Raw genomic sequence first — 15,613 nt, forward strand, 5'->3', positions numbered from 1 at the left:
TTGTACCAATAATGCATAGAAAGGCCTGGAAGGATAGGTGTGTAATTACGAGGTGGAAGGGGTGGGACTGAGGATGTGAAGGCGACCAGTTTTTACTCTCTTTTGACATCATTTGCCAGACTTTTACCAGAGAATTGTGTTTGTGTATTATTTTTGTAATTACAAGTAATTGTGTTTGTGTATTATTTTGTGTATTTTGTTTTGTAATTATTTTGTAATTACAAATGCATTTGTATATTATTGGTTGAATTTACAAATTCATGTAAACATTAAGTCTCTTTTACAAACACAATGGCTTTCCCACATCCAAACCCCCCAGTATACCCATTTCACGGATGGGAAAGCAGGCAGAGAGAAATGACTTGCCAAAACCACACAACAAGCCAGTGGCGGGATTGCAGGATGAAGCTGATACTCGCAGAGAAGTTAGAGCGGTCAGCCTGGGGTAGGCACACGGAAGTAGGAAACAATCTTTATCTTCAAGGGCCTTACAGCCTCACTGATGGTGAAAATTTGCAAGGTTCCAAGAGAAGGTGGCCCAGCATGGTGAGAGCCAAATTACCGCGTTAACATTGATGGAGACTAAATGCAAATGGTCCCGACTTACTATGGTTGGGCTCAAGATTTTTCAGCTTTACGACAGCGGGAAGGCAATATGCATTCGGTGGAAAGCACACGTCCGATTCTACCTTCTTGTTTTTTCCCAGGTCAGCGCCATGCCATACGATGCTCTCTGGTGGTGCTTAGCCATGTGACCACGAGGGTGAACAACCGATATTCTGACAACCATTCTGTGCCCAAATGGCCATTATTCTGTTTTCGACTTTTAGCACAGTGTTCAACAAATGACATGAGGTAGTCAACACTTTATTATAAAGTAGGCTTTGTGTTAGATGATCTTACCCAGCTGTAGGCTAATGTAAGTGTTCTGAGCACGTAAAGTAGGCAAGGCTAAGCTATGCTGTCCAGCGCATTTTTGACTTATCATATTATCTTTTTTTTAAATTTATTTTGAGAGAGAGAGAGAGAGAGATTGGGAGAGAGAGAGTCCCAAGCAGGCTCCATACCCCCAGCCCAGAGGCTGATGCGGGGCTCGATCTCACGAACCATGAGATCACGACCCAAGCCAAAATCAAGAGTCAGATGCTTAACTGACCAAGACACCCAGGTTACCCTCAACTTATATTTTCAACTCATGATGGGTTTATCTGGATGTAACACCACTAAAAGTCGTGGAAGATGTGCCAGGCAGAGTGTTGAGAGCTTTAAATGCAATACTTAATTTTATTTCCTGCTGACCTTATAGTACGGGTACTACAATTACTATCCCCATTTTACAGATGGGAAAACTGAGGTGCAGATAGGTTAAGCCAGGAAGTAGGAAGTACTGGAGGTCAAATGAAACCAGTTTCACTGCAACCTAACACCCCCTTTTTCTCTTGGGGAAAACTTATATGCCAGAGGTCAGCAGAGAAAAGAAGGCAAGGCCCTATTGTCCTGTTGTCCCTATGCAGTGTTATGCTAGGGACAGGGCACTAGGAGTCCACATTCCAGGGGAAGGGAATTTCTTCCATTGCTCTGCCTTCACGTAGGCGAAGCCTGAGAGTAAGCTTATCAGTGAAGAGAGACACAGGCTGCCTGGATGCCCGACAGGGTGGAGGGGACTTTTACTCTCTGCTGTCGTCGCTGTTGTTATGGGAAATTTCCAACATATACAAAAGTGGAGGGAAAACTGTGATGAACTCAATGTCCAAGAATGCTTTTGGTCTAAACTCTGTCCCACAGGGAAGGCTTTCCTGGAAGAAATAAGAGGAGCTCCAGAAAGTCCTGCCTTCTCCATGGTGGGCGGGAATGGATAGGGAGGGCTGGGGGGGGGGGGAGGTTGGGCTGACCCCTGAAGAGGGGCTGAATAGAGAAGGGGAAGGCCTGCAGCCCACTCACAGCTGTCTCTACAGACTACCCCAGCCACGGAGCTGGGGACGACCTGAAGGTTAGAGCTCCTCCCACTTGTTTTTTAACTTGAGATATAATGTGCATGCCATAGAATTCACCATTTAAAAATGTACAGTTCAAGGGCGACTGGGTGGCTCAGTCGGTTAAACGTCTGACTTCAGCCCAGGTGATGATCTCACGGTTTGTGGGTTTGAGCCCTGCGTTCAGCTCTGTGCTGACAGCTCAGACCCCAGAGCCTGTTTTGGATTCTGTGTCTGCCTCTCTCTCTGCCCCTCCCCTACTCATGCTCTGTCTCTCCCTCTCTCAAATATAAATGAACACAAAAAAATAAGAATGTACAGTTCAGTGGTTTTGAGTATATTCACAGAGATGTGCAACCAACACCCCCATCTAATTCCAGTACATTTTCATCACCCTGTAAAGCAACCCTGTATTTATCAGCAAAATTCCCATATTCCCCTCTTTCTTCAGCCCCCAGCAACCACTAATTTACTTTCTATTTTCAGGGATTCTGGATTTTTCATATACGTGGAGTCAGGCAATATGTGGCCTTTTATGTCTGGCTTCTTTCACTTAGTATAATATTTTCAAGGTCCATTGATGTCATAGCACATATCAGCACTCCAATCCTTTCATGACTAATCTTCCATCATATAGATATACCACCTTTGGTTTACCCACCCATCCATTCATGGACCTTTGAGATGTTTCCACTTTGTAGCTATCATGAATAACATTGCTATGAACATTTGTATACAAGTTTTTATGAGGACATGTTTTTATCTCTCTTGATCATATATCTAAAGGAAGTATTTCTAGGTCATACAGGAACTCCGTGTTTAAGTTCTTAAGAAACTGCTGAACTATTTTCCACAATGGCTGTAGCATTTATTTCCACCAGCAGTATAAGAGAATTCCCATTCTCTGCATCTTCATTAATATTTATTTTCCTTTTTGAAAATTATAGCTGTCCTAATGGCTGAGGAATGGTATCTCACTATGGTTTTGATTTGTATTTCCCTGATGACTAATGACGTTGAGCAGCTTTTCATGTGTTTGTTGGCCATTTGTATATTTTCTTTGAAGAAATATCTGTTTGGATCCTTTGCCTGCTTTTCAACTGGTTTGTCTTTTTGTTGTTGAGCGGCAAGGGTTTTTTTTAAGAAATATTTTTGATGCTGTACCCTGATCAGATATATGATTTGCAAATATTTTCTCCCATTCAGCGGATTGTCTTTTCACTTTCTCGTAAGTGTCTTTTGAAGCACAAACATTTTAAAATTTTAATGAAGCTCAATTTATCTATGTTTTTCCTTTGGTTGCTTGTGCTTTTGGTGTTATACTTAAGAAACTGTTGCCTAATCCAAGGTCATAAAGAATTATGCGTATGTTTCCTTGTAAGAGTTTCATAGATTGGCCTTTATATTTAAGTCTTGGTCTATTTGGAATTGGTTTTTGTAGATGGTGTGAGGTGTGAAGCTTCTTTTGAGTTATTCTTCAACACCTGCTGCCAGGGAAGCTCCTAATTTTAATTACCAGGCTCAGCACAGAGGCAGCAGGCCCCAAACATTTCCATCTGGGTAGCACTTGATAGTGTAAACTACATTCTCTTATGTGATCTCTCTAATAATCAAGCCAGATAATTACCCAATTTTATTTTGTTTTTTTTTTTAATGTTTATTTTATTTTTGAGAGAGAGGGAGAGTGAGAGCAAGTAGGGGAGGGATAGAGGCAGAGAATCCCAAGCAGGCTCTGTGCTGTCAGCACAGAGCCCGATGCAGGGCTCGAACCCACAAACCGTGAGATCATGACTGGAGCCAAAGTTGGATGCTTAACTGAGTGGGCTGCCCAGGCGCCCCTCCCCAATTTTAGGTGTAAGAATACAGACTTGGAGAAGGTGAGTGAGTTGCTTAAAATCATGTAGGAACCCGAAAGGCAGAGTCAGAATTTGGTACTAGAGGAGATAACCCTGGAAGAGGGGAGAGGGGCGATGGAAATCCTGGGTCATGGTCTCAGTTCTTCCGTTTGTGTTTGTATGAATTTGTACAAGTCAGGTACCTGTTGGGGTCTCAACTGCATCATGGGTGGGCAAGGGAGTTGATCTTGGGTAATTACAATAATACTTTAATGAGCACCTACCGCATTCCAGGCTCTGTGCAGGCCGCTTTAAGTATACCACCTCTAATCTTTCCAATAACCTTACTAGGCAGGCAACTCTTCCTTTCCCAGAAGAGAAAAAGAAAACTGTGCAGTCAGTACCTGAGAACACAGTCTGGAAATGTCAAGGCTGGACAGAGAACCCAGCCTGTTTCCTCTGTGCTACCTACCCTTCCTGAGTCTGTGTGCTTATCTGTAAAGGTTAATTAACGTTCCTTCCTCCTACGATTGCTGCGAGCAATGTGGGCAGAGCCCTTCATTCGTGGGCTGAATCCTTACTGGGCACTTACAAGACGCTAAACCCAGCTGTAGGTGAGGATAGAACAGAAAACAAGACAAAATCCCTGCTCTCATGGAGTTGACATTCTAGAAGGGGGAAGGGAAACAGAACAGGGAAAGAAATTTACACACACACATCAGGTAATATCAGACAGTGATGAGTGCTAACAGAAAACAGCGGGTGGCAGTGGAGTGAAAGCAGCCAGGAAGCCATCAGGTGACTCATGCACAGAGGACTGAATGATCCAAAGGAGGCAGAGAGGGAAATCTGGGGGCAGACTGTCCAAGTAGAGGTTATGGGACTAGGTTAGTGCAAGAAGCTTCTCTGTACTTCCACTACGTGCCAGCAACTGCTTTGGGCAGAGTGTTCAGAAATGAATACAGTCCAGTGGTCCAAGTGCTCGCTGTGAGGGAGGAGACAACACAGAGCAGATCATTTCCTGGCCGATGAATGGGTGCATCTAATTACGAGGCGAAACATTAATTAAAAAATTTTTTTTTAAGTTTTATTTATTTTTTTAGAAAATTTTAAATGTTTATTTATTTTTGAGAGAGAGAGAGAGAAAGAGTGCAAGCAAGTGGGGGAGGGGCAGCAAGAGAGGGAGACAGAGAATCCCAAGCAGGCTCCAGGCTCTGAGCTGTCAACATAGAGCCCTTTGTGGGGCTCCAACCAAGAGATCATGACCTGAGCCGAAGTTGGACGCTTAAACGACTGAGCCATCCAGGTGCCCCTTAAGTTTTATTTATTTATTTATTGAGAGAGAGAGAGAGAGAGAGAGAGAGAGAGAGAGAGAGAGAGAGAGAAAGAAAGCAGGGAAGGGGCAGAGAGAGGGAGAGGGAGAGATAGAGAATCCCAAGCAGGCAGGCTCCAAGCCCGATGCAGGGCTCAAACTCATGAACCCTGGGATCGTGACCCAAGCCGAAATCAAGAGTAGGACGTCTAACCGACTGAGTCACCCAGGTGCCTCTGAAACATTAATTTTACCCATGTGTTTGCAAACGTGTCCTGCAGGCGCGGAGACCTCACCGTAAGAGATCACCAACGTGACCAGGTTAGGGCTCCCTGTTAATTTTTCCTTCACAGCCACTGGGCCCCTGTGGTTTCGATCCCCCCTCCAGGCACCAGGGTGCGCTGTAACTTCTCTTGGTGCCGGCTGACGACGACGCCGCGCTCTCCCCACTTCTTGCTGAGCCGCACTTCCGGCGGCAAGCGGAAGCGGGGACTCACAGCCGCCGGAGCCGGAGGCATGGCGGGGGCGGGGCTGGGGGAGGCGCGTGCCGAGCAGGCCGGGGGGTCCGTCTCCCCGGCCCTTTGAACCCGGAGCGTACAGGTGAGGACCTCTCCTTTCTTGGCTCAGCCCCCAAGCCCGTCAGACCCTTCCCGAGGCCTCCCCGGCTTCCCCCCGCGGGGCGGCCCCCCTCCCTGCCGGACGCCGAGGCTCCGCGGCCCCCGCCCTCCCTGAGCGGTCTCTTCCCATTGAGGCCCCGCCCCGGGCTTCTCTTTCCGGGGGCGCCCCCTTGGGTGTGTGTGCCCGCCCATCGGTATCCCCTTACCGTTTTTGGAAGCTGTCACGAGGAATTGAGGGGGGGGGGGTGCACCGGCCCCCGTGGGGAAGCCGAGACGCAGCAGAGGAAAAGGACAGGTCTAGTGCCACTCGACGAGCTAGTGGCCCGATCCAGCCAGGCTTTCTTCTCGTTCCATAAAAAACGTGCCGAACGCACACGAGGGGCCAGCCCCATCGCTAGGCTCTGAGAAAACTTCGGTGACTGGTGTGGACGTGGTTGCTTCCTATCCGGGGGGTACCGTTTAGTGGGGGGAGTAAATTATTAAACGCACAACCCTGCAAGTACAAGTGCGTATTCAAGTCGTGGCTGTTACTGTGGAGAAGACAAAAAATAAACGGGGAGCCCTGTGTTGGAGAGAATGGTCAGGGAAGACTTCCTGGAGGAGATGGCAGTTAGGCTGCAACTTGAGAAGTTATGGCAAGGGCCTGGGGAAAGACGTTCTGGGCAGAGGGAACAGCACCTGTGGATACCTGAGTTGGCAAAGAGCTTGGCGTGAGGCAGGTCCAACGTGCAGGAGATGAAGCTTGAGAGGTGTCATGTAGTGTGATGGGCGTGCAGAACACCCACCACCTAGTGCCACAGATAGGAGTAAAATGCAGGGACAGAGTTGCAAGCGTGGTAAGTGCCGTGAAGGAGAGGTGTGGCCAGTAAGTTAGTATTTTAGCTAATGGGGAGTCGAAGGAAGACTCTGAGGAAGTGATTATGAGGCTGATGGCTGAATTGGGAGTTAACTCAGCAAAGGGAGGAGGAGAGCATTTTTAGATTTGGTTAACAGCAGGTGCCAAGCTTCCGAGACAGGAGGTAGGGTCCCTCTTGAAGAAAATAAATGGTTAGAGTTAACGGGAAAAGATGAGGCCAGAGAGGCAGAGCTGAAACCTTTGAGCACCTGGTCGGCATGTTGAGGGCTTGATTCTTCTCTTTAAGAGCAGTGGGGAGATACTGACCTGTATTAGTCCACAGGGGAAAGGACGCGGTCACCAAAGCATTTTGGAAAGGTCACTCTGGCTGTTGAAAGGAGTGGATTTAGGTAGGAAGCTGGTGCAGTAACGCAGACTTGAAGTGTAAAAGTTCGGAGAAGGGTGCCGGCAGCTTGTGATAGGAGTAAGTGGAAGATTAGAGAGGACTGTTTAGAGGGTAAAGTCTCCAGAGTTTGGTGACTGATCAGGGGGCCAAGGGAAAGAGGGATCAAGGAAGACTGTCAGGTTTCTGGTTCCTGCTAGCTGGAGAGTTGCTAGGCCATTCACTGGCCTAAGGGAGCTGGGAGAGGGCCAGATTTTAGGACACTCGTAAGTTCCTCTCTTTTTTCGTCTCACCCTGACTAGAGGGGACTTTCATTACATACTTTTTCTATAGTGTTTGAATTTTTATGAGCGTGTACTTTTATAATCAGAACAGTGAGAGAACAAATTGAAAAAGCCTTGAAAAACTCCATGTCTCTCAAAATCACAATTGTGTGATATAAAATTGTGTGTGTGTGTGTGTGTGTGTGTGTGTGTGTGTGTACGTACAGAGAGGGAGAGAGAGCACGCACGCTGAGGGAAGGAAATTCAGTGACGATTTCCTGTACGATTTGGAGCTGAAGCCAACAGGTCGTCAGCTCCACTCACCCCACCCCTTCACACCCATCACCCCAGTTACTGGTGTCTTTCTGTTAAAAAGACAAATCAGAGAGGGGCGCCTGGGTCGCTCAGTCAAGCATCTGACTTGGGCTGAGGTCATGATCTCGTGGTTTGTGAGTTCAAGCCCCACATCGGGCTGTCTGCTGTCAGCATGGAGCCTGCTTCGGATCATCTGTCCCCCTCTCTCTCTGCCTGTACCCCACTCGTTCTGTCTCTCTCTCAAAAAAAAAATGTATGTATATATATATATATATATATATATATATATATATAAAAGACAAATCAGAGAATTTCAGATGGGACTATGCAAAGTGTATCCCAATTTTCTTAGAATTAAGCATCTGTTTTGCTTAATATGATCAGTGGCTCTTTCTTAGCTGAGCAACTCTAGTATGCACTTTATCCGACTCAGCAGTTCGTCTGTTAGATGGTGTCTGGTCCCTATTCCTCCTGTTCCTGGGCCTCGTCTGCCTTTCTCATCCCGGTCTGGTCTCCCTCTGACTCCAACCCAGTCTTAGGTTGGCAGGATTGCCCTCGGCAGGGATTGAGTGAGGCAGTTTTGTATGCTGTTTGGTATTTTAAAATGCTTCAACCTTAATACTGTGTTTTTAAGGCTGAATCAGAGTAGCCACATCAATAATGTCACTGTTACAAGGAGTAGCTGTGTGTGACTTAATACCGTGTTGTTGTCAGCTGTGGAGGATTTTGCTCACTTGATCATGCCAAGGGTCTTTGAGAAAACTTAGGAGATTGCTTTTAACCTCCCACCGCTTCTTCCAAGCATCTGTTATTAAGTTTGTATCTGATTGGCCGTGCACATTCTGTAACTCATTGTGTTTTCCTTTTTGCTCTGGCTCCTGAGAAAATCAGGGCCAAATGAGACGGTTGGCAGTGCTGCAGGTCCGTGTGGTGTGCCTTTCTGCGTACGTCTGGCTTCGTCTTATTGTCCTACCTTAGTTTTCTCTTCACAATTATTTTCTGATTAAAAATTCTGAGTACAAGTAATACTTTGAATATATGTAATCTTTAAAGAATGACAGTACAGTGAGTGCTGATTTAGGAAAAAAATGTAACCTTGGAGTTGCCAGTGTGTCCCAACCCGTATCCAGTTTCTTACTTTTCTCAGGTAACCACTGTTCTAATTTTATAATACCTTTGCTTTTGATATTTGTGTTCCATATCTATTGATGGCTTTTATTTATTTATTTATTTATTTTTAATTTTTTTTATATCAGACAAAATAGAGTTTATTTTTATTTTTTTTCAATATGTGAAGTTTATTGTCAAATTGGTTTCCATACAACACCCAGTGCTCATCCCAAAAGGTGCCCTCCTCAATACCCATCTTTAAATTTTTTTTAATGTTTATTTTATTTTATTTATTTATTATTTTTTTTAAATTTTTTTTTCAACGTTTATTTATTTTTGGGACAGAGAGAGACAGAGCATGAACGGGGGAGGGGCAGAGAGAGGGAGACACAGAATGGGAAACAGGCTCCAGGCTCTGTGCCATCAGCCCAGAGCCTGACGCGGGGCTCGAACTCACGGACCGCGAGATCGTGACCTGGCTGAAGTCGGACGCTTAACCGACTGCGCCACCCAGGCGCCCCTATTTTTGAGACAGAGAGAGAACATGAATGGGGGAGGGCAGAGAGAGAGGGAGACACAGAATCGGAAGCAGGCTCCAGGCTCTGAGCCATCAGTCCAGAGCCCGACGCGGGGCTTGAACTCACGGACCGTGAGATCGTGACCTGAGCTGAAGTTGGGCGCTTAACCGACTGAGCCACCCAGGCGCCCCTATTGATGGCTTTTAAACTAGAAATTGTTTGAAGCTTATGTGAAGAGAAACAAAATACTCTGCTGCTTGCTGTTTTCATTCATCATTGTGTTCTGAGATTCATTTAGGTTGTTATGTGTAGCTAACATTAATTAGCTAAGCATTAATTTATTGCTTCATGAGATTCCACTGCATGAATATGCCTGGAAGAATTTATCTAGTCTTCTGTTGCTGGGCATTTGGAGTGTCGTCAGTTCGTGCTATTTCTAACGGTCCTGCCGCAGACATTCTTGTTATTTACGTGCAGATATTTCTGTAGATCAGGGTTTCTCATCCTTAGCACTATTGACCTCTTGGTCCAAATGTGGGGGGCCGGCCTGTTTACTTGGTAGCATCCCTGGCTTCTGTTTGGTGGACACTCATAACACCCCTCCTTCCCAAGTTAGGACAACCAACCATTGTCTCCAGATGCTCCAGTTGCTCCAGTTAGGAACCAGTGCCCAAGATCAGTGGTTGGCAGACTTTTTCTGCAAGGGGTCGGATAGTAAGTATTTCAGTCTTGTGGGCCCAGTGGTCTTTGGTCTCAGCCAATCATCTATGCCTGTGTAGGACAAAAGCAGCCATAGGTAACCTGTAAATAAATGGGTATGGCTGTGTCCCAATAAAATTTCACTTACAAAAACAGGCAGGCAGACTAGATTTGGCCTGAGGGCATTATGCGCTCTCTTGCTGTAATCTAGATCAGTAGGGAATATATTTTATATCCTCACCCAGTGCGTGTAACTCATATGTATAATTGAAACAAAAGTTTCATGAAATAGTACTTACCCTTACTGTATGTGATACAGTTCGGTGTTTTCTGTTTTTGTTCCACTTTTTAAAATGTCTGGTATATCCACTGAATTTATTTCAAAGCCTCATCAATGAGTTGTGACTAACAGTTTGAGAAATTTAGTTTGCTCAGTCATAGAGATATGCACATCTTTCACTGGACCAGATAGTATCTATACTTATGTACAGCATTTCAGATCCCTTTTAGAAGGAGGCAGAGTATAAATAAATACCACACTGTGTATATGTTTTTATTTCTAAAATATAGATTAGGTCAGTCACTCCTGGTTAAAACCCACAATAGCTGGTGTGGCATTGGTGTGGCCTGGCGTGACGTGTGAAGTGTTTTCTAGTCTGCCTCCAGTCTGCTTTTCTAAGCTTCTCTTTTATTACTCACTCTGTGCTTCCTGGGCTCTAATCACTTGGAATCTCTATTCCCAAATGTATCACGCCTCTCTCCTTCCAAGTGTATTTCCTCCAAGTGAACGCTCCTCTTTTACTTTGCCTTGTGAATTCTTTACCCTGCAGGGCCCATTTTGAGTGTTGTTCCATGCATTCATTTAACCTACTTGTGAGCACTTGCTGTGCCTCGGGTTCTGCCCCAGGTGGTGGTGGGGATTCAGCAAGGAATTGGGCAGGGTACCTGGGGTCTTGTGTGTGGTGACAGATACTAAAAAGGTAAACAAGATAATTTAAAAAGTGAGAAGGGCTGAAGAAAACAAAATAGGGTGGAATGACAGTTGGTGTGGATGGGAAGGTAGGGAGAATCTGAGAAGTTGCTGTTTTAGCTGAGATTTGAATGGTGACACAGAGGCAGCTTAGCGCTTCAGAAACTTTCTGCTTCCTTCCGGCTTCCACAGTTTCCCAAGGAATCCACAGATGATTGCATTGTTCCCCTCCAGACAATATATCATTTATCTGGTTGCTTGCAAGATTTCTACTTTGTGTTTCCGTTTTTAAGTTTGACTGTGATGGGTCTGGGCATAGATGTCTTTGTGTTTATCACGCTTGGGGTTCTCTGAACTTCTGAATCTTGAGTTTACATCTGTGAGGGTTTGCTTTCGGATTCTCTATTGTATTCCATTGGTGTATTTGTCTGTCTTTATGCTGGTACCACACCTTAAAAAAAAATTACTTTGGCCTTGTAATATGTTTTGAAATCAGGAAGTCTGAGTCTTCCAACTTTGTTCTTTCACAAAATTGTTTTGGCTGTTTGGGGTGCCTTGAGATCACTTGTGCATTTTAGGATGAACTTTTCTATTTTTGCAAAAAACGCCATTGGGATTTTGATAGGGATGCATTGTGTTTATACATTGCTTTGGGTAGTATGGACATCTTAACAGCCCAGTAAATAGATTTCTTTAATGAATGTGCACTGAATGTTGCTGTTAACACTGAACAACTCTGATGTAGTTCTAGGTTTATTCTCTTGAATATTCCCAACATCTAAGCGTGCTTTGCAGGTGTTCCTAGTGAATCGGGTCCTTCCCTCAAACCTGTTTTTAGACTCAGAAATGTCGGGACCACTTTCTGACTCTAATCTGAGAAGGAGAACTGCTGATCACTGTCATCTTGGGAGTTCCTGGGTCCAGGGTATAAGGAGGAAAAGCTTTGACTTTCTATACTTCTATACTTTCTATACCTTTCTATATTTGTACTTCGGCCAATTTTGTTTTGTTTTCGTGACTTCTTCACTTTTCCGTGCAGAGATGTGATAATGGATCATCATGTTTCCACCATCAAACCTCGAAGGATCCAGAACCAAAATGTCATTCACCGCCTGGAACGCCGACGGATCAGCTCGGGCAAGGCAGGCACCCACTGGCATCAGGTCCGAGTATTCCACCAGAATGTCTTCCCCAACTTCACGGTCGTCAATGTTGAAAAGCCTCCTTGTTTCTTGCGTAAATTCTCACCTGATGGACGCTACTTTATTGCTTTCTCTTCAGACCAGACGTCTCTCGAGATCTATGAGTACCAGGGCTGCCAGGCAGCCGAGGACCTACTGCAGGGCTATGAGGGGGAGATCCTGTCCAACGGCAATGACCAGCGGTCGGTCAGCATCCGCGGCCGGCTCTTTGAACGCTTCTTCGTCCTGCTGCACATCACCAACGTGGCCGCCAACGGTGAGCACCTGAACCGGGAGTGCAGCCTCTTCACTGACGACTGTCGCTGCGTCATCGTGGGCTCAGCTGCTTACCTCCCGGATGAGCCGCATCCTCCTTTTTACGAGGTGTATCGCAACAGTGAGTCCGTGACCCCCAACCCCCGGTCCCCTCTGGAGGACTATTCCCTCCACATCATTGACCTTCACACCGGCCGCCTATGTGATACGCGCACCTTCAAGTGTGATAAAGTGGTCCTGTCGCACAACCAAGGGCTGTACCTGTACAAAAACATCCTGGCCATCTTGTCAGTGCAGCAGCAGACCATCCACGTCTTCCAGGTGACCCCTGAAGGCACTTTCATTGACGTGAGGACCATCGGCCGCTTCTGCTACGAGGATGACCTCCTCACCGTGTCAGCTGTCTTCCCTGAGGTGCAGCGGGACAGTCAGACGGGCATGGCCAGTCCTTTCCGAGATCCCTTCATCAACTCCCTCAAACACCGGCTGCTGGTGTACTTGTGGCGCCGGGCGGAGCAGGACGGGAGTGCGATGGCCAAGAGGCGCTTCTTCCAGTACTTTGACCAGCTGCGGCAGCTGCGCATGTGGAAAATGCAGCTTCTGGACGAAAACCATCTGTTTATCAAGTACACTAGTGAGGACGTGGTCACCCTGCGGGTCACGGATCCATCACAGGTATGCGGTGCTCTCCTGCTCTTTGCTCCTCCCATCCCCTTGGGAAGATGGGAACATTTCTGTCTTTGCCTATAGCCAGCCTCTCTGAAATTCGCATTTCATGTAGTCTTGAATTTTTGTTTTCCTAGGCCTCAAACTCAAAACGACTCCATTTTTCTCTGGCCACGTGTATTCATTTGGACAAATGGAAGCTAAATCTCAAGCCATTGGCATGTGGATAGTCAACTCTGTGATTATTACCCTGATTCTTCTGCAGAGCATTTTCAGTACCCCTGAGATAGAAGCCCAAATGCTACAGGGTCGAAGTTTGGACTGCCTGTGGATAATCCTGCCTTGATTTTGTGAGGCTGTGATTAGTGGTCTGACTGCTTTAGTTCTAGGAATGAGAATGAGCCCACCATACCAGAAACATTTTCTAAAAATTTAGCCTCTCTTTCCTGCCCAGATGGTTAATGTCAGTATACTTCTTCATAAAGCCTTCAGAAGGTAACTAATAGGTAAGCTCATCTGGCAGTTAAGTTTTATGACTTTACTCTGACCTTGCCCATGCATAGATTGTAGGGCAGTGAAAAGATTAAAAGGAAGCCAGAGTTTCTTATCCCCCAAGTGAATCATCAGGACTTCAAGTATTAGGGTTTTTCACTTTGGATAAAAGATCTCTTTAGGGGAGATAGCTATTTCTCAGATGGCAATAAAATGGTGTTAAGGGCACAGAAACCTGTAAGACTCTTGGGTTGAAACACCATGTTGAAATTCAGGGTATTTTGGGCATTTCTCTTTGAGAGGCTGTCCACTTTAGTGTTGATCAAGTAAGATACCTACCTTTCTATACCTTTGCCCCCCTGTTCTATTTCCAGAATCTCTCCTTAGATAGGAGTTTGGGAATTGAGAATAGAGAGCAAACCAGTAAACCACAAAGGGGGCTGAGTCTGGTATCTCCCACTGACTTGCAGTTGCTTCTATCGTAGGAGAGACTGTACAGGGCATTGTTTCCTGAGACCTTACCAGGCATCCATGGTAAAATGTTTTCCAGTATTTTTCTTCTGAATCATAGCCTGTGTATTCTTCAAGGTGGCGGGGAGGGGGAGCGGTGAGTAATAACGGTTGGATGTTACTTTTTCTGGATTCTTCTTCTTCCCTATTAATGATGAAGTCACCCGTTGAGCCATCACGAAGGAGCATCTAGTGTATCTTATGTGTCATGGGGGGTTGGCAGTGAAGCCCTTGACTTCTGTACCCTTCTGTCTTGTATTTCCCAGTCTGCCCTGGAGACAAGCCTAGTAAAGGTTTGTGTAATTTTATATTCATATAATTGTGATGGATCCTGGTGAAGTCCTGAAATGATCCAAATGTTGTCCACGTATATAGAAAGGACATGACTCAATCTTTTATTTAGGTTTGAGCTATAATTACCTTTTTCTTTTGGAAGGACTAAGTCATCTGTGGTAGCTGCATTTGAGATTATCCTTCTTCCCTTTGCTAAAAAACATGACCTACTTATTTCCGGTAGCTGTAATAAATTGTAGCTAGAATCAGTACTGGAGCTCGGTGTTTTGCTGACAGAGGTTGTAACTTTAAACCCAGTTTGCCCTAGTTGTCCTCCCACCTCCTTCCCCAGTTTAATTTGATAGGTTTCAATAAAGTTAATGAGTAAAAGGCACATGTACACACAAAGCCTTGCTAATATTATGGGTATTATTCTCAGGTTACCCTCCAACCTCTTTAATTTACAGCCGTATTTAATTTCCAGGTGACCGAAAAAGTCATGTAATGAAAGCTCTGGAAGGACTAATGACTAGTAAAACAGGTGGGCCACGTGGCTCCAGGAATTGGTGATGGAGACTTAAAGTCAGTCATAGGAGGGGGAGTACTAATCCTAACGTTCTGAAAACTTCTAGAGTCCTGTTGGAAGCCTGCAGATTGATTCACACTGCCACATTCATTGTGACAAAACGCAGGGGTTCCTGGAACTTCCTTGTTAGGCAGAGCAGAGAGCGCTGGTTGTTTAAAGGAAGAGGGCCTGTCCCCCAGAGGCCCATTCAGAGAAAGCAGTAACCCTGCCACCTGTGGCATTTGAATGCTTTTCAGATGTCCCCTTCTGATCTTAATTGCTACAGATCTCAAATGTGTCTTACAAATGCTCTTGGCTGAAAGAACACTTGTGAAGGAAGAAATGGAAAACGCGACTCTGATTTTCCATTTGTTCAGTGGCAGTTCCCTGCTTGGTGACAACTTGCCTGGGCAGTTTTAGGACACAGTGTACTTAAGGTGTCTCCCTGCATGTTAGAAATCTTAAGAGGGAAAATAAATGCCCCTGAATTGAACTTTCAACTGTACGTATACAAGAGAAAATAATTTGCCAACAGGCAGCTACAGGCTACCAATTACTTTCTCAGCAGGAGGGAGAATTAAATCTGGCATTTTAAAAAAGTGCTTTTTATTTCAGGGTGGGTTGGAGAGCAAGTCAGGAATAATTACTAGGAAGGAAAAATGTTGAATTTGCAGTCCTAAATGAAAGATTGAAAACCTTTCTACACACATACGTGGGCCAGCTCAGTAATTCTAGCAGCAGATCCAGTGGTAAATCCGGCGACACTGGCCATGACTGATGGCCCTGGACTGATCAAGTCC

At 45.5% G+C, this 15,613-nt stretch overlaps 1 protein-coding gene across 4 annotated transcripts in view; it reads left to right on the forward strand.

The window, feature by feature from the left end:
* The first annotated feature begins 5,627 nt into the window (after positions 1-5,627).
* The window catches only part of DET1 (DET1 partner of COP1 E3 ubiquitin ligase), a 59,461-nt gene continuing 49,475 nt past the window's right edge, over positions 5,628-15,613 (forward strand). For 2 of the 4 annotated variants that reach the window (XM_030317420.1, XM_030317421.1), the window contains exons 1-2: positions 5,640-5,720; positions 11,890-12,982. In XM_030317420.1, the coding sequence (XP_030173280.1) occupies positions 11,900-12,982 (1,083 nt within the window). In that variant the 5' untranslated portion in view covers positions 5,640-5,720; positions 11,890-11,899. Of the gene's footprint in view, positions 5,721-5,944; positions 6,160-11,889; positions 12,983-15,613 lie in introns of those variants that run through there. The other 2 variants (XM_030317422.1, XM_030317418.1) reach the window with 2 other exon arrangements.

This window comes from Lynx canadensis, chromosome B3 (genome assembly GCF_007474595.2).
Source record: "Lynx canadensis isolate LIC74 chromosome B3, mLynCan4.pri.v2, whole genome shotgun sequence".
Taxonomy (NCBI): Eukaryota; Metazoa; Chordata; class Mammalia; order Carnivora; family Felidae; genus Lynx; species Lynx canadensis.